The following is a 19646-nucleotide window of genomic DNA, read 5'->3' on the forward strand; positions in this document are numbered from 1 at the left end:
ACTAGATTGATTCCAGAGATGAGGGGGTGACTTATGAGAAAAGGTTGAGTAGGTTGGACCCTACTATTGGAATTCAGAAGAATGAGAGGTGATCTTATCGAAACATATAAGATTATGAGGGGACTTGACAAGGTCGATGCAGAGAGGATGTTCCCACTGATAGGGGAGACTAGAACTAGGGGGCATAATCTTATAATAATGGGCTGCCCATTTAAAACTGAGATGAGGAGAAATTTTTTCTCTCAGAGGGTTGTAAATCTGTGGAATTCGCTACCTCAGAGAGCTGTGGAAGCTGGGTCATTGAATAAATTTAATTCACAGATAGACAGTTTCTTAACCGATGAGAGAATAAGGAGTTATGGGGAACGGGCAGAGAAGTGGACCTGAGTCCATGATCGGATCAGCCATGATCTTATTAAATAGTGGAACAGCCTCGAGGGGCCATATGGCCTACTCCAGCTTCTATTTCTTATGTTCTTATGTTTCTTATGTTCTTAAAACCTGACCAATTTACTTTATGTGATCCCTGAACGACGCGAATCTCGTGAAAAAGTGGGAAAAATGGTTTATTAGGTGGTAAAATGCTGTTCAACTACCTTTAAACGCCCTCTTAACTATTTCAATTTGTTCACCGCTACGTGGTGCTGCATCTTTAAAGTGCAGGCAGACCCGGCACTTGGGAAACTTACACAGAGGCGGGTTCAGAGCGAGATCCAACCCCACTGTCAATCTTTTGGATTTTGACAGCGGACCTGCCTCCGAACCCGCCCTCCGAGCGCTGGTAAAATCCAGCCCCGTGTCACGGGTGATCAAAAGTGGACCTGTGTGATGAAAAGCAGCATCAGACTGTTCTGCGGACTAAAGTCAATATATAAAGATGGTACACAGATGTTTGAACCTGTAATGTAACAGTTCTCCTTCAGCATCTCCGCAATCGCTTGGGCACCTTCTGCCTCCAGCCAGTTATCCTTCAGATTTAATTTTGTGATCGATGTGTTGGTTACCAGGGACACAGAAATTGCCTTGGTACCCTGAAAATAAATGTAAAAATATTATTAGAATTTCCCTGCTTTAGAGATTTAAAAAAAATGCAGAGTCTGAAATTGTCAGGAAGAGACCATTGGAAACTGCACACTACTTGCTTCAATGAATAGAGGTGAGCAATGTTGCATAGCCACGCAGTCATGGTCCCGTGCAGGTCGCTCACTGGCTTTTATAGAAACATAGAAAATAGGTGCAGTAGTAGGCCATTCGGCCCTTCGAGCCTGCACTGCCATTCAATAAGATCATGGCTGATCATTCCCTCAGTACCTCGTACCTGCTTTCTCTCCATACCCCTTGATCCCTTTAACCGTAAGGGCCATATCTAACTCCCTCTTGAATATATCTAATGAACTAGCATCAACAACTCTCTGCGGCAGGGAATTCCATAGGTTAACAACTCTCTGAGTGAAGAAGTTTCTCCTCATCTCAGTCCTAAATGGCCTACCCCTTATCCTAAGACTATGTCCCCTGGTTCTGGACTTCCCCAACATCGGGAACATTCTTCCCGCATCTAACCTGTCCCGTCCAGTCAGAATCTTATACGTTTCTATAACATCCCCTCTCATCCTTCTAAACTCCAGTGAATAAAGGCCCAGTTGATCCAGTCTCTCCTCATGACAGTCCTGCCATCCCTGGAATCAGTCTGGTGAACCTTCGCTGCACTTCCTCAATAGGAAGAACGTCCTTCTTCAGATTAGGAGACCAAAACTGAACACAATATTCCAGGTGAGGCCTCACTAAGGCCCTGTACAAATGCAGTAATACCTCCCTGCTCCTATACTCAAATCCCCTAGCTATGAAGGCCAACATACCATTTGCCTTCTTCACCGCCTGCTGTACCTGCATGCACACTTTCAGTGACTGATGAACCATGACACCCAGGTCTCGTTGCACCTCCCCTTTTCTTAATCTGCCGCCTTTCAGATAATATTCTGCCTTCGTGTTTTTGTCCCCAAAATGGATAACCTCACATTTATCCACATTATACTGGATCTGCCATGCATTTGCCCACTCACCTAACCTGTCCAAGTCACCCTGCAGCCTCTTAGCATCCTCCTCACAGCTCACACCACCACCCAGTTTAGTGTCATCTGCAAACTTGGAGATATTACACTCAATTCCTTCATCTAAATTGTTAATGTATATTGTAAAGAGCTGGGGTCCCAGCACTGAGCCCTACGGCACTCCACTAGTCACTGCCTACCATTCTGAAAAGGACTCGTTTATCCAGACTCTCTGCTTCCTGTCTGCCAACCAGTTATCTATCCACGTCAGTACATTACCCCCAATACCATGCGCTTTGATTTTGCACACCAATCTCTTGTGCGGGACCTTGTCAAAGGCCTTTTGAAAGTCCAAATACACCACATCTACTGGTTCTCCCTTGTCCACTCTGCTAGTTACATCCTCAAAAAATTCCAGAAAATTCGTCAAGCATGATTTCCCTTTCATAAATCCATGCTGACTTGGTCCGATCCTGTCACTGCTTTCCAAATGCGCTGCTATTTCATTCTTAATGATTGATTCCAACATTTTCCTCACTACTGATGTCTGCCAAACCAGTCTATAATTACCCATTTTCTTTCTCCCTCCTTTTTTAGAAAGTGGTGTTACATTAGCTACCCTCCAGTCCATAGAAACTGATCCAGAGTCGATAGACTGTTGGAAAATGATCACCAATGCATCCACTATTTCTAGGGCTACTTCCTTAAGTAGTCTGTGAGGCCCCGGGGATTTATCAGCCCTCAATCTCATCAATTTCCCTAACACAATTTCCAGCCTAATAAGGATATCCTTCAGTTCCTCCTTCTCACTAGACCCACTGTCCCCTAGTACATTCGGAAGGTTATTTGTGTCTTCCTTCGTGAAGACAGAACCGAAGTATTTGTTCAATTGGTCTGCCATTTCTTTGTTCCCCATTATAAATTCACCTGAATACGACTGCAAGGGATCTACGTCTTCACTAATCTTTTTCTCTTCACATATTTATAGAAGCTTTTGCAGTCAGTTTTTATTTTCTCTGCAAGCTTCCTCTCGTAATCTATTTTCCCCCTCTTAATTAAACCCTTAGTCTTCCTCTGTTGAATTCTAAATTTCTTCCAGTCCTCAGGTTTGTAGCTTTTTCTAGCCAAATTATATGCCTCTTCCTTGGCTTTAACATTATCCTTAATTTCTCTTGTTAGCCATGGTTGAGCCACCTTCCCAGTTTTATTTTTACTCCAGACAGGGATGTACAATTGCTGAAGTTCATCCATGTGATCTTTAAATGTTTGCCATTGCTTATCCACCGTCAACCCTTTAAGTATCATTTGCCAGTCTATTCTAGCCAATTCACACCTCATACCGTCGAAGTTACCTTTCCTTAAGTTCAGGATCCTAGTTTCCGAATTAACTGTGTCACTCTCCATCTTAATAAAGAATTCTATCATGTTATGGTCACTCTTCCCCAAGGGGCCTCGCACAACAAGATTACTTACTAGTCCCTTCTCATTACACATCACCCAGTCTATGATGGCCAGCTCTCTAGTTGGTTCCTCGACATATTGGTCTAGAAAACCATCCCTAATACACTCCTTGTAGATGCGGCGTATGCGCAAAAACTTGAATGGGCCGCGCATTGGGGGAGGCAGGCTGCGCAGCAGGCAGCGCGACTTACAGGGAGACGTTGGAGGTGAGGTTATTTTTATCCAGTGAGGCACAGAATTTTAGTTTGTTCTCTTTGTCTTTTGGATGAGATGTTAAATCGACTTCCTTCTCAGGTGGACGTAAAAGTTCCCATGGCGCTATTTCTAAGAGGAGCAGGGGAGTTATCCCCGGGGTCCTGGTTAATATTTATCCCTCAACCAACATCACTAAAAGCAGATAATCTGGACATTATCACAATGCTGTTTGTGTGAGCTTGTTGTGCGCAAATTGGCTCCCGCCTTTCCTACATTACAACAGTGACTATACTTCAGAAAGTACTTCATTGGCTGTAAAGTGATCTGGGGGAGGTGCTACAGTCGTGAAAGATGCTATGTAAATCCAAGTCAGTCTTTCTTTCTTCGACTGGTAGTGCAATATAACCTTAGCCTGAGCGACCCAGGTAGAAAAATGCAATTTGTTAAAGAACATTTCTTCATTACTTTTCTTCTGTATGTAATAGCCCAGTAGTAAATGGAGTAATTAAAAAAAATATTGGTTGCACATATATTTCCCAGTATTTGCTGCTCCCAGGTGATTAAGCGTACCTAGGCACAGATCTCACATTTATATCCAATTTATATTACAGTATTGTCTATAAACACAAAACTGAAAGATAAATGAGGTTCAGACACGGGAGGAAGAGAGAATTGCAATCACGGGGAAGAGGGAGAAGAGAAAGAGAGAAAGGGAGAGCTGTGTCCATTTTTGCACACCATTTATGACAAAAATAAAAACTCAGCAGGTCAGGCAGCATCTGTGGGGAAAGAAACACAGTTAACGTTTCAGGTCGATGACCTTTTCGAACAGAAAATGCTGCAAACACTCCGCAGGTTAGCCGTTTATTACAAAATGCTTTCAGTTATGAAGGGTGCCACTTTTCTCCCACAAGCAAATCGCAATGTAATTGATATTTATTGCTTGTAATGATTTTCCAGGGCAGTAAGCAACAGAAAGTGACTCCTTAGTGACACCAGGAAACCAGTGCGGAGAAACTTGTTCTAAAATGTTACGCAATGATAAGAATGTGAGTGGGTTTGTGATAACAGTCCCTGGGTACAATCTCCTCGGAGAAAACGAATTAAATATGAAAACCAATTAGAATTTTTTTTTTTTTTTAAAGAGTGTAAATGAATTGTAAACACGCTGATTTTTCATTGGAGATGGGAAGTGTTCTGCAGTTAGGCCATCTGCCTGAACCCAACGACAGGAACTCAGTACAATTCAAAATGCTGGAAAATGCACAAAAAATGTCAAAAGTCAAAATTTCCAGAAATGGGAAGGTCTGGCCGTTGACCTCGCCTTGTCTCCCCCTGAATAAATTTAACACTAGAACTTATTTCCCTCTTCAAAAAATTCTAAATCTAGCACTACAGAAATTACAATTTTGCGTACTTCAGTACTTTATTTTACCCTGTATAATGCAACTAATTTGGTGTAGCTAATTATTTCTACATCATCATCATAGACAGTCCCTCGGAATCGAGGAAGACTTGCTTCCACTCCCAAAGTAAGTCCTTTGGTGGCTGAACAGTCCAATGCGAGAGCCACAGACCCTGTCACAGGTGGGACAGACATTCGTCGGGGGAAGGGGAGGTGAGACTGATTTGTCGCACGCTCCTACCGCTGCCTGCGCCTGACCTCTTCACGTTCGCGGCGTTGAAATTTGAAGAGCTCAATGCCCTCCTGGATGCACTTTCTCCACCTAGGGCGGTCTTCGGCAAGGGTCTCCCAGGTGTCAGTGGTGATGTCGCACTTTACCAGAGAGGCTTTGTGGGTGTCCTTGTAACGTTTCCGCTGCCCACCTTTGGCTCGTTTGCCGTGAAGGAGCTCTGCATAGAGCAATTGCTTAGGGAGCCTCGTGTCTGGCAATCAAACTTCGTGGCCTGCTTAGCGAAGCTGATCGAGTGTGGTCAGTACTTCAAGACTGAGGATGTTAGCCTGGGCGAGGACGTTGGTGCGCCTATCCTCCCAGGGGATTTGCAGGATTTTGCGGAGACATCGTTGGTGATATATCTCCAGAGACTTGAGGTGTCTTCTGTACATCGTCCATGCCTCTGATCCATACATGATGGCGGGTATTACTACAGCCCTGTATACCATGAGTTTGGTAGTAGATTTGAGGGCCTGGTTTTCGAACACTCTTTTCCTCAGGCGACCAAAGGCTGCACTGGCCCACTGGAGGCGATGTTGAATCTCCGCATCAATGTCTGCCTTGGTTGATAAAAGGCTCCCGAGGAATGGGAAGTGGTCCACGTTGTCGAGGGCTGCACCATGAATCTTGATGACTGGGGGGCAGTGCTGTGCAGTGAGGACAGGCTGGTGGAGGACCTTTGTCTTACGGATGTTAAGCGTAAGGCCCATGCTTTCGTATGCCTCAGTGAATACATCGACTATATCCTGGAGTTCAGCCTCAGAGTGTGCGCAGACGCAGGCGTCGTCCGCGTACTGCAGCTCAACGACAGAGGTTGGGGAGATCTTAGACCTGGTCTGGAGGCAGCGTAGGTTAAACAGCTTTCCACTGGTTCTGTAGTTTAGTTCCACTCCAGCGGGAAGCTGTTGACTGTGAGGTGGAGCATAGCAGCGAGGAAGATTGAGAAGAGGGTTGGAGCAATGGCGCAACCCTGTTTGACCCCGGTCCGGACGTGGATTGGGTCTGTAATGGAACCGCTGGTAAGGATCACGGCCTGCATGTCATCGTGGAGCAGACGAAGGATGTTGACAAACGTTTGGGGGCATCCAAAACAGAGGAGGACACTCCATAAGCCCTCACGGTTGACAGTGTCACAGGCCTTTGTAAGATCGAAAAAGGCCATGTATAAGGGCTGGTGCTGCGTCCTGCATTTTTCTTGCAGCTGTCGCGCTGCAAAGATCATGTCCGTTGTGCTCCATAGGGGATACAATCCACACTGTGATTCCGGGAGGAGCTCCTCGGCCACAGGGAGAAAACGGTTGAGGAGAACTCTAGCGACAATCTTCACAGTGGCTGATAGCAGGGAGATTTCACCGTAGTTGCCACAGTCGGACTTGTCCCCCTTTTTAAAGATGGTCACGATCACTGCATCTCTGAGATCTCCCGGCATGCTCTCCTGCCTCCAAATGAGAGAGATGAGGTCATGTAACCGCGCCAACAGCGCCTCTCCGGCATACTTTAGGGCCTCAGCAGGAATTCCATCTGCACCCGTAGCCTTGTTATTCTTGAGCTGTTTCATAGCTTTGCCTAGCTCGTGCAGCGTTGGGGTTTCACTGAGGTGGTGGCGGGTCACATGCTGCGGGATGGAGTCGAGAACACTCGAGTCAAAGGCAGAGTCTCGATTGAGGAGATCTTCAAAATGCTCCTTCCAGCGGGCCCTGACAGCCTCGGTGTCCTTGATGAGTGTTTCCCTGTTCTTGGCCAGGAGTGGGGTGGGGCCTTGGAAGTTTGGACCGTAGGTGGCATTGACTGTAATGAAGAATCCTCGCATATTGTGGCTGTCGGCTAGTTGTTGTATCTCCTGTGCTTTCTCCATCCACCACCTGTTCTTTAGGTCCCGGGTTTTTTGTTGGACTTCAGCCTTGAGCCGTCTGTAACATTGCTTTGCAGCTCCCGAGTTGGGTTGTTGCTTGAGGCTCAGAAATGCTCTGTGCTTACGATCTATTAGTTCTTGGATCTCCTGATCATTTTCATCAAACCAGTCCTGGTGTTTTCTGGTTGAGTAACCAAGTGTCTCTTCACAGGCACTGGTTATGGAGACCTGGAGGGCAGACCAAGCGCTGTGGGCATTCAGCATCTCAGGGTCATCAAGGCACGCCAGATTAGCTGTGAGGCGCTGACTGTATAGGGCTCTCTTAGCTGGGTCTCTAAGTGCCCCGGCATTAACTTTTTTGCGGCACTGCTTCTGCTGTCCCCTCTGCTTTGGCGCTATGTTTATATTGATGATGGATCGGATTAGGCGATGGTCCGTCCAGCAGTCGTCAGCTCCTGTCATGGCGCGGGTGATGCGCACATCCTTGCGATCCCTGGCTTGTACGATGACATAGTCGAGCAGGTGCCAGTGTTTGGAGCGCGGGTGTTGCCACGGTGCCTTGTATTTGTCCCTCTGGCGTAACAGAGTGTTGGTGATGAGGAGTTCGTGTTCTAGACATTTTGTCAGGAGTAGGGTACCGCTGGAGTTGGCTTTCCCTACCCCCTCTCTGCCAATCACGCCTCCCTAGAGGGCTGTGTTTTTGCCGACCCTGGCATTAAAGTCACCTAGGAGGATCAATTTGTCGCCCGTGGGGACGTAGGACAGGGATGGCTTGAGGTTGGAATAAAAACTCTCTTTAGCCTCATCCGTTGCATCGAGTGTTGGGACGTACGCACTGATGACTGTGGCGCATTGGTTCCGGGATATGGTAAGGCGAAGAGTTATGAGGCGTTCGTTAACCCCGCAGGGGGAGTTTTTGAGGCGGTCGACCAGTTCATTTTTGGTGGCAAAGCTGACTCCATGAAGGCGGCGTTCTTTCTCTAGTTTTCCTTTCCAGGAAAAGGTGTAACCTCCACCATGTTCCTTGAGCTGGCCTTCCCCTGCCCACGAGATCTCACTTAGGGCGACGATGTCAATGTCAAAACATCTAAGTTCCCGGGCAACTATGGAGGTGTGGCGTTCCAGCCTGTTGCTTTTGGAATTGTCCATGAGGGTCCTGACGTTCCAGGTCCAGAACTTCATATTAGCGAAGTGGAAGATGCCTGTGGGTGAGTTCTTTTAACTTGGGGTCGCCGCTACACACCGGCAACCACACGGGCTTAGCTGAGCAAGGTCTTGGTCCAGTGGCAAGGGGGTCCAAGATGACTGGAGACCAGGCACTGCTGTATAAGCCTAATTGCCTACGGCGAGATGTTGGCCTCAAACTCGGCACCGAGTAGCGCCACTAATGGTAGATGGCCCGAGGCTTGATTGGGGTCAGGCATTGGGAAGGTCAGCTGTATGCTGGGGTAGATTTTTTTAAAGTTTAAGGGTTAGACTTTCCACTAGGTGGCTAAGGCCCCAAAAAATGGGCCTTGTTCCAGCGATGTGGGACGTCTCGCCCGTGCTGATCGCCGGCATAAGGCCCATTTTCTTTGCAATTTTCCACTCGGCCTTACCCCGACGATGTCAAATGTGCGATCTGATTTTTCGGCGATCTCATGATCGCCAAAAAAAACAGAAGTCAAACAGAAGTAAAAAAAAAGCTTTCCTAACAATGCTATTGTGCGCATGTGTGGGATGTTTTCTTTGGGTTGATTTTTTTTGCCGTGTTTGGTGAGTTCATGGGTCATCGCACATGCTCAGAAACACAGGGAGGGTCAGAGAGAGTGGGAGAGAGAGAAGGAGAGAGAAGGAGAGAAGGAGAGAAGCAGTGAGGAAGAAATCTTTGAAACTTTGACAAATCTATTAAATATCTTTATTAAATTTGATTGAAGTGATAGCTAGTAATAGCTAGTAGAGTAGCTGTTATCTATTTTATATTAGCTATCTGTTATCTTTTATTTATCAGCAATGCAAGCGCAAAAGCAAAGGGAGATGGAGAGGCAAAGGCCAAAAGCTTTTAGTGAGGAGGCCAATGTAAATGTGGTCTCAACGAGGTGGGAGGACTTGACGCAAGGTGGCCATGGGAAACCTCCACCCCGTGCATATAGGAGAATTTGGCTGGAGATTGCCGATGTCGTGACATCAGCATCGAATGAGGTGCGGACTGCTGACATGTGCTGCAAGAGATGGAACAGCCTGCTGGCAGTTGCCAGAGTAAGTTGGAAAATATATTCTATATTTAAAACATATTTAAAAGTCATATTTAAAATCACGCATATATATTATTTACTTGATGTTTATAAATTATTATTATTATTATTTACTTGATATTTATAAATTGCAAATAAAATCCTCAATGTAATTTATTTATAATGTAAAGTAATTACATTAATTTAAAAATTACATTAAATTAAAAATTACATTTATTCACCCTATTAGTAAGTTGAATGTTATAGTTATACTATTAAAAATTATTCATATGTAGCTACCAGAGTAAGTTGCATTTTAATATTTAAAACATATTGAAAAGTCATATTTTAAATCATACGTATGTATTATTTACTTGCTGTTTATAAATTGTAATTAGGATAATATTAAAAATTATTCATATGCACTACAAAGTTATGTAATAATTGAACATTTAAATCTGTCAGTCTTCAATGTTTATTGTCAAGTACATTAGCTTATGCCATGCAATGTTAAATTATCATTTACAGAAAAAGATAAGTATCAACCGCGCGGAGCAAAGGAGCACGGGTGGCGGCTCCGTGACAGTGCACATTCTTAATCCATACGAGGTGCTTGCGGTGGCCTTGGTGGGCCTGAAAGCCGTTCGGTCATGGCCCGTGGCGTGGACGAGCCCACCCTTCAGTCTCGTGAGTAATGGGAAATGTGCAATGTGTCAAACATTACTAAATACATAGGAAAAATATCGCAGTTACACATGTAATGTTATGCAATTATAATTCAATAATTTCGATGTAGAAACATAGAAACATAGAAAATAGGTGCAAGTGTCGGCCATTTGGCCCTTCGAGCCTGCACCGCCATTCAATGAGTTCATGGCTGAACATGCAACTTCAGTACCCTATTCCTGCTTTCTCGCCATACCCCTTGATCCCCCTAGTTGTAAGGACTACATCTAACTCCTTTTTGAATATATTTAGTGAATTGGCCTCAACAACTTTCTGTGGTAGCGAATTCCACAGGTCTACCACTCTCTGGGTGAAGAAGTTTCTCCTCATCTCGGTCCTAAATGACTTACCCCTTATCCTTAGACTGTGACCCCTGGTTCTGGACTTCCCCATCATTGGGAACATTCTTCCTGCATCTAACCTGTCTAAACCCGTCAGAATTTTAAACGTTTCTATGAGATCCCCTCTCATTCTTCTGAACTCCAGTGAATACAAGCCCAGTTGATCCAGTCTTTCTTGATATGTCAGTCCCGCCATCCCGGGAATCAGTCTGGTGAATCTTCGCTGCACTCCCTCAATAGCAAGAATGTCCTTCCTCAAGTTAGGAGACCAAAACTGTACACAATACTCCAGGTGTGGCCTCACCAAGGCCCTGTACAACTGTAGTAACACCTCCCTGCCCCTGTACTCAAATCCCCTCGCTATGAAGGCCAACATGCCATTTGCTTTCTTAACCGCCTGCTCTACCTGCATGCCAACTTGCAATGACTGATGTACCATGACACCCAGGTCTCGATGCACCTCCCCTTTTCCTAATCTGTCACCATTCAGATAATAGTCTGTCTCTCTGTTTTTACCACCAAAGTGGATAACCTCACATTTATCCACATTATACTTCATCTGCCACGCATTTGCCCACTCACCTAACCGATCCAAGTCACTCTGTAGCCTCATAGCATCCTCCTCGCAGCTCACACCGCCACCCAACTTAGTGTCATCCGCAAATTTGGAGATACTACATTTAATCCCCTCGTCTAAATTGTTAATGTACAGTGTAAACAGCTGGGGCCACAGCACAGAACCTTGCAGTACCCCACTAGTCACTGCCTGCCATTCTGAAAAGTACCCATTTACTCCTACTCTTTGCTTCCTGTCTGCCAACCAGCTCTCAATCCACGTCAGCACACTACCCCCAATCCCATGTGCTTTAACTTTGCATATTAATCTCTTGTGTGGGACCTTGTCGAAAGCCTTCCGAAAGTCCAAATACACCACATCAACTGGCTTTCCCTTGTCCACTCTACTGGAAACATCCTCAAAAAATTCCAGAAGATTTGTCAAGCATGATTTTCCTTTCACAAATCCATGCTGACTTGGACCTATCATGTCACCTCTTTCCAATAATTGATTCCATCATTTTACCCAGTACGGATGTCAGGCTGACTGGTCTATAATTCCCTGCTTTCTCTCTCCCTCATTTTTTAAAAAGTGGGGTTACATTGGCTACCCTCCACTCTATAGAAACTGATCCAGAGTCTATGGAATGTTGTAAAATGACTGTCAATGCATCCGCTATTTCCAAGGTCACCTCCTTAAGTACTCTGGGATGCAGACCATCAGGCCCTGGGGATTTATCGGCCTTCAATCCCATCAATTTCCCCAACACAATTTCCCGACTAATAAGGATTTCCCTCAGTTCCTCCTGCTTACTAGACCCTCTGACCCCTTTTATATCCGGAAGGTTGTTTGTGTCCTCCTTAGTGAATACCGAACCAAAGTACTTGTTCAATTGGTCTGCCATTTCTTTGTTCCCGTTATGACTTCCCCTGATTCTGACTGCAAGGGACCTATGTTTATCTTTACTAACCTTTTTCTCTTTACATATCTATAGAAGCTTTTGCAGTCCGTTTTAATGTTCCCTGCAAGCTTCCTATCGAACTCTATTTTCTCTGCCCTAATCAAACCCTTTGTCCTCCTCTGCTGAGTTCTAAATTTTTCCCAGTCCCCGGGGTCATTGCTATTTCTGGCCAATTTGTATGCCACTTCCTTGGCCTTAATATTATCCCTTATTTCCCTTGATAGCCAAGGTTGAGCCACCTTCCCTTTTTTATTTTTACGCCAGACAGAGATGTACAATTGTTGAAGTTCATCCATGCGGTCTCTAAATGTCTGCCATTGCCCATCCACTGTCAACCCCTTAAGTATCATTCGCCAATCTATCCTAGCCAATTCACGCCTCATACCTTCAAAGTTACCCTTCTTTAAGTTCTGGACCATGGTCTCTGAATTAACTGTTTCATTCTCCATCCTAATGTAGAATTCCACCATATTATGGTCACTCTTCCCACCAAGGGGCCTTGCACAACGAGATTGCTAATTAATCCTCTCTCATTACACAAAACCCAGTCTAAGATGGCCTCCCCCCTAGTTGGTTTCTCGACATATTGGTCTAGAAAACCATCCTTATGCACTCCAGGAAATCCTCCTCCACCGTATTGCTTCCAGTTTGGTTAGCCCAATCTATATGCATTTTAAAGTCACCCATGATAACTGCTGCACCTTTATTGCATGCACCCCTAATTTCCTGTTTGATGCCTTCCCCAACATCACTCCTACTGTTTGGAGGTCTGTACACAACTCCCACTAACGTTTTTTGCCCTTTGGTGTTCTGCAGCTCTTCCCATACAGATTCCACATCATCCAAGCTAATGTCCTTCCTAACTATTGCATTAATCTCCTCTTTAACCAGCAATGCTACTCCACCTCCTTTTCCTTTTATTCTATCCTGCCTGAATGTTGAGTTCTCAGCCCTGATCATCCTGGAGCCACGTCTCTGTAATCCCAATCACATCATATCTGTTAACATCTATTTGCATAGTTAATTCATCCACCTTATTACGGATACTCCTTGCATTAAGACACAGAGCCTTCAGGCTTGTCTTTTTAACACACCTTGTCCTTTTAGAATTTTGCTGTAATGTGGCCCTTTTTGTTTTTTGCCTTGGGATTCTCTGCCCTCCACTTTTACTATTCTCCTTTCTATCTTTTGCCTCTGTCTCCCTTTTATTTCCCTCTGCCTCCCTGCATAGGTTCTCATCCCCCTGCCATATTAGTTTAACTCCTCCCCAACAGCACTAGCAAACACTCCTCCTCGGACATTGGTTCCGGTCCTGGCCAGGTGTAGACCGTCCGGATTGTACTGGTCCCACCTCCTCCAGAACCGGTTCCAATGCCCCAGGAATTTGAATCGCTCCCTTCTGCACCACTCCTCAAGCCACGTATTCATCTGAGCTATCCTGCGATTCCTACTCTGACTAGCACGTGGCACTGGTAGCAATCCTGAGATTACTATTTTTGAGGTCCTACTTTTTAATTTAGCTCCTAGCTCCCTAAATTCGTCTCAGGATCTCATCCTGAGTTTTACCTATATCGTTGTTACCTATGTGTACAACGACAATTGGCTGTTCACCCTCCCTTTTCAGAATGTCCTGCACCCGCTTCGAGACATCCTTGGTCCTTGCACCAGGAAGCATACCATCCTGGAGTCTCGGTTGCGGCCGCAGAAACGCCTATCTATTCCCCTTACAATCGAATCCCCTATCACTATAGCTCTCCCACTCTTTTTCCTGCCCTCCTGTGCAGCAGAGCCACCCACAGTGCCATGAACTTGGCTGCTGCTGCCCTCCCCTGATGAGTATTCCCCCTCAACAGTACCCAAAGCGGTGTATCTGTTTTGCAGGGGGATGACCGCAGGGGACCCCTGGCCTACCTTCCTTACACTGCTCTTCCTGTTGGTCACCCATTTACTATCTGGCTGAGTACCCTTTACTTGCGGTGCGGCCAACTCGCTAAACATGCTATTCACATCATTCTCAGCATCGTCGATGCTCCAGAGTGAATCCACCCGCAGCTCCAGTGCCACAATGCGGTCCATCAGGAGCTGCAGGCGGATGCACTTCCCGCACACGTAGTCGTCAGGGACACTAGAAGCGTCCCTGACTTCCCACATAGTATAAGACGTGTCCGAGCTCTCCTTCCATGACTTAACTCTTAGATACACTTAAGTTGGCAACAACAATGCTAAATGTTACTTACTGATAAAGAAAGAAAAAGAAAAGTTACTCACCAATCACCAGCCAATCACTTACCCCCTTGGCTGTGACGTCACCTTTCGATTTCTTTCTACTTCTTTTTTGCCTTCTCCCTGTAGCTGCACAAGCACGCCTCAGCGACACACCTCCCGACTCTCTTCACGCCCCTGGAACTCTCGAGCCTCTAGGACGCGTTGGGCCTTTTTATAGGCCTCAGCGACACACCTCCCGACTCTCTCCACGCACCTGGAACTCCCGAGCCTCTAGGACGCGTTGGGCCTTTTTATAGGCCTCAGCGACACACCTCCCGACTCTCTTCACGCCCCTGGAACTCTCGAGCCTCTAGGACGCGTTGGGCCTTTTTATAGGCCTCAGCGACACACCTCCCGACTCTCTCCACGCACCTGGAACTCCCGAGCCTCTAGGACGCGTTGGGCCTTTTTATAGGCCTCAGCGACACACCTCCCGACTCTCTGCATGCACCTGGAACTCCCGAGCCTCTTGGATGCGTTGGGCCTTTTTATAGGCCTCAGCGACGCACCTCCCGACTCTCTCCACGCACCTGGAACTCCCGAGCCTCTTGGATGCGTTGGGCCTTTTTATAGGCCTCAGCGACACACCTCCCGACTCTACCTCCATGCACCTGGAACTCCCGTAGTCTTGATCTACGAATGAGGCCATGTTAACCCTGATGAACCCTTGTGCATATGGGGGTTTTGAAAAGTTTTGTAATGTTTTGGGTTATTCAAATATTGATATTGATATTGAAATATTAATATATTGATATGTATTGTTGAGTTGTTTAGAAATTTCATTCATCTTTCTAAGGTCAAGTGTCCGTTGAGCAATATGAGGTAGCGGAGACATCCACATATATAGACCCCTCAAACAGCTCGCAGGAGGAAGAGATGGAGAGATGTGACAACGCAGTCCGTCAGTTTACTTGAGGCGGAGCAAGAGGAGGAGCAGGATGAGATTTTTTTTGTGGAGGGGGTAAACAACTTGCGGCCATCTTGATTGAGATGGAAGAGGCACCAGGACGAAGCAGTGTGCAGGTGTCGACGCCAAGGCGCGTCATTTTGCAAACGCCGACCCCACGGAGGTCCGGTCACCGTGATGAGCAATCGCCCACCATGGAGGGCCAGACAGAGAGTTTAATATCTCTGTGCAGGGAGACGGTCGCGATTGGTCGCGACCTTATTCAGGATTTCGCGGGATTCTCTGCGAACTGGAGCTAGTTCTCCGCAAACTGGAGCCAGTTTCCAGCATCCTGGAGTGAGATCTGCACGAACTTCTCCGACTGGTCTTCTGAGCAAGCACAGACTGCAAGGGAGACGTTGGAGGCCATTCGGCAACAGACAGCCGCAACCAATGCCCTATGGCATGCGTTGCTGGCTGGACACGGCGCTGCACCCCAAGGTGTCGTGTCTGCTCGCAGCGAGACCCCGAGCAAGCAAGCCAGTACGGAGGACACGGTTCCTCCTGACTCGGAAGTGGAGCTTCAGGCTTCCGCTTCCCCTCCACCACGGCAGGAAGTCTTGCCGTCCCACTCTTGGTGTCGGTTTGTGTAGACCAAAACGGGCGGGTGGGGTACGAACACGGGGTGGGACTGGACCTGGACGGAAACGTGGCCGCAGGTAGGGAGGGGGGAGTGTTTTTCACAAATTTTTGATAACTTTTAACTTGTTCACATGTTTAATTGTTCTTGTTTTGTTAGTTGTTATTTGTTAATGGTTCATTGTTAATTGTTTGAGGGAAAGGTGGGTTGGTGTGGGGGGAGGGGGTGGAGGGATAGTTTATCAAATTTTTTTCTTATATTTGTGAAAATTAAAAAAATTATCTTTGATTCAATAAATTGTGTGTGTCTTCTCTCTATTAGTTACATTAGTTATCAACTATGCAGTTGTTAATCCATATTTGTTTATTTTTTTTTTTATACAAGTACTTTAGTAACAACTTCACTATGTAAAAGCTATTTAATGAATTCAATATTTACCAAAAATAATGTAATAATACCTATTTATATACCCTGTCCCAATATTCTGAGTACAATCAACTCTCTAAATAACTCACAACTAATGCTCCACCCTTCCTCTGAAGTCAAAATGGTGTCGGTAGTGCCATTTCCCTTCTCTTAGGCCCAGAAAAAGCAACTATTTCTCAGCACTCTTTTGGGCCTTACATCGGCCCAGCGAAGTGCATGCTAGGTGCTGAAACTTGGGATGGGCCTTGTGTGGGCTATAATTTCGGCAATCTTCTCGGCGATCAAAGTGGAAACTTAGCCACCTGTTTTTCGGGCGATACTTTGGGCCTAGTTTCCACTTTTTGCTCAAAATGGGCGATAAAGGTCCGTTTTGGGCCATAGATGGGCCTTGTGAAGTGGAAAATCTAGCCCTAAGAGTTTAGAAGTATTTAACCTTCCAAATTATTTTTTTTAAAGTTACGCAGGTTGATTGAATGTTTAATAAATAGATTAAGAGTTGATTAAAAGTCACACACAAGATCTCCGAGTTTCATTTTCCACAGAAAAATAAACTAAATTACAGAATGTGAACCCAAAACAGGAATAAAAATCCTGAACTACAATGTAATAAATAGTAACTAAAAGCATTCAGTCACCTTGAAGTAATGGCCTTGCTTATGAGCCGATATTCAATGTTTTTCTTCAGCTGTACATTGTTATTCAAGTGGGCAGCTTTTTGTGGGCTGCGTCAGCTTTTTCAAAACTGTTCATTAGCTTTTCTGAGTTTTGTACGTTACCATGTATGTACCTACTGAAATTATACGTTGGGTGTCATGTATCCAAACATGTTTACTGCTTGTACTATTACATATGATGTGCCACCAGAGGGCACTACTATGGGAAACTTGTACACCAGCTATATGGTCACTAAGGTGTGTCACCAGAGGACACTGCAGTGGGAGACTTGTAGGTTACCTGTACAGGTGTGCCAGAACAGGTATAAAAGGCAGGCCACCATGTGTGATCATCACTTTGGAGTTATATTAAATGGACTAAGGTCACTACAGTTCAAGTGCAATACTTTGCCTCGTGGAGTCATTATCAGAGCATCTAAAGGCATAACAATTGGCGACGAGATTACGGACTTTCATGCAAAAATGGCTAACCTTGGTATGTTGCAGCAGTTTGCTGATGGTGATGACTGGGACACCTTTGCGGAGAGGATCGACCATTTCTTCACAGCAAATGACCTGGCAGGCAATGATCCGGCCACACTGACTGATAAGCGCAGAACTGTCCTGCTAACCAGTTGTGGGCCCACTGTCTATGGCCTCGTTAGGGACTTGCTGGCACCAGCGAAGACAACGACCAAGACGTACGAGGAGCTTGTAACGCTGATCCAAGAACATCTCAAGCCCAAAGAGAGCATCCTCACAGCCAGACACCGGTTTTACATCCACCGACGGCCCGAAGGCCAGGAAATCGCAAAATATGCTGCAGACCTCAGGAGGCTGGCGGCACTGTGCGATTTCGGCAAACACGTCACTGAAACGCTCTGGGATATCTTTGTCATCGGAATCAGCCACGAGGGCCTTCTTCACAGGCTACTATCTGCCAATACAACAGTCACACTACAGTAGGCCATCACCATGAGCCAGGCATTCATGACCTCGACCTGCGGCTCTAGGCGGATGACTCATCCTCAGGACTCAAAACCGGCAAGTACTGTACATAGACTGGCGTCTTTTAGAGGCTGGACTGTAGAACGTGAATCTCCTCAGGGGAGAGAGAACAGGTCCCGAGTCCCTTAACTCTGAATCCGCTAGGGGGGGCTAATCAGTTAGCACCATGCTGGCGTTGCGGAGGAAATCACCGGGCTCACCAGTGCCGTTTTAAGGATTATGTGTGCAAAGGGTGCAGCACAAATGGCCGCCTCCAGCGAATGTGTAAAAGAAATAGGACTCACCGTGTTGATGAAGAATCTGCAGAGGGCCATCAATCCAGCGCGGATTATGAAGAGGCAGCTGAGCCCCACGATGAGGTGTACAGAATGTTTACCTGCACCACAGAATGTTCCCCATTGAGAATGGAAGTCGACATATACGGCGCTCCAGTCTTCATGGAGGTAGACACGGGGGCAAGCCAGTCAGTAATGAATCAAGAAGCTTTTGAGAGGCTATGGGACAATCAAGCTGAACAACCCAAGTTGGTCCCGGTTCAGGCAAAGCTTATCCCAGTCGTTGGTAGTGCGGATGTAAAGGTACTCCATGATGGCACGGTGCACAAGTTACCACTGTGGATTGCTGCAGGTGATGGACCTTCGGAAGAAGGTGGATGGAGAAGATCCATTGGAGCTGGGAAGATTTCATCCCTACAACGATCGACGTCAGAGGCAAAGCAAGCCCCCACCTGAGGTTGGATCCAGCACCAGAAAGCAGAACAGCACAGCACCCGAGGCACAGACCGCTCAGCACAACTGCGTGGAAATGATCCAGCTGAGGCAACCCGAACGCACCTTCCGGAGGAAGAAAATCGGATCCAAATGCGACTTCCCAACTTCGGTGGCAGAACCCGGGGAGAAGAGGATCACAGCAGTCGACATCGTGGATGGGAGAAAGGTGGCGCCCAAACCACGAGGTGAAGCGCTGAAGAAAAAGATGGTGGTGGCCAGACCACGAGGTGCAGCGCTGATGGAGCAACACGTGGTACCAAGTGAAGAACATGGTTGGGGTAAAGAAATCAAGGCTCTTAAAGGAGGCCAGCAATCCACCACACTTAAAGGGACAGTTCCACATTCTCAATCAATGTAATAGCAACTGTGAGTTAAATGTAAAGCTTGTAATTGATGATCAGAGTTTTATACATGTAATAAGCAAAGAAAAGTCGTGCAATTGCGATCGGAGCTACATTTATCTACAATGAGTAATGAAATGTTGTGCGATGCAGGATTTCAACTGTATTCAGATAATGTAGCGGGCAAACACCCATCGGGAGCACACAGGTCCAGCGGGCTATCGAATGCTGTAGCCTGCATCCCTGGGACCAGAGTGATGCACCACCGAGTGTGGCCACAAGCAGCTAATATAGACAAGCTGCAGAGCAAGCGATCTCAGGAGGGCAATGGCACCGATATCAATACCCTACCCCTGATTGGCTCCACCTCTCAGGCACCCGATGGCACCAACCGCCATGAGCCTGAAAGAGCAAACTGTGCTTAGGTGCAGCCCCCAGACCCTATCGCCACCAAGGCTACACTCGGGAACGAAGGGTCACCCGCAACGGTTCTCCCAAATGGGACTGGGATCAGCCAGGATCCCAAACCAAATAACGCCCAGGCAAGCGAGTCAGCAGTTCCCTGCGCACTGCTAGACGACTGCTCCTGAGGGAGCAGCAGCGATCCGGGGCATAAGAAAAGGACAGG

The 19646-nt window shown here is 46.4% G+C and overlaps 1 protein-coding gene across 6 annotated transcripts in view; it reads right to left on the reverse strand.

Annotated features, from left to right (window-relative positions):
• LOC139269047 (leucine-rich repeat-containing protein 74B-like) overlaps positions 1-19646 on the reverse strand; it is a 129124-nt gene that overhangs the window by 71450 nt on the left and 38028 nt on the right. For all 6 annotated transcript variants that reach the window (XR_011594151.1, XR_011594150.1, XR_011594149.1 and 3 more), the window contains exon 5: positions 899-1031. Coding sequence is in view for 3 of the 6 variants with exons in the window: in XM_070888037.1 (XP_070744138.1) it covers positions 899-1031 (133 nt within the window). In the remaining 3 variants the exon portion in view is untranslated. The remainder of the gene's footprint in view (positions 1-898; positions 1032-19646) is intronic.

The sequence above is a fragment of the Pristiophorus japonicus genome, chromosome 8 (assembly GCF_044704955.1).
Source record: "Pristiophorus japonicus isolate sPriJap1 chromosome 8, sPriJap1.hap1, whole genome shotgun sequence".
In the NCBI taxonomy this organism is placed as follows: Eukaryota; Metazoa; Chordata; class Chondrichthyes; family Pristiophoridae; genus Pristiophorus; species Pristiophorus japonicus.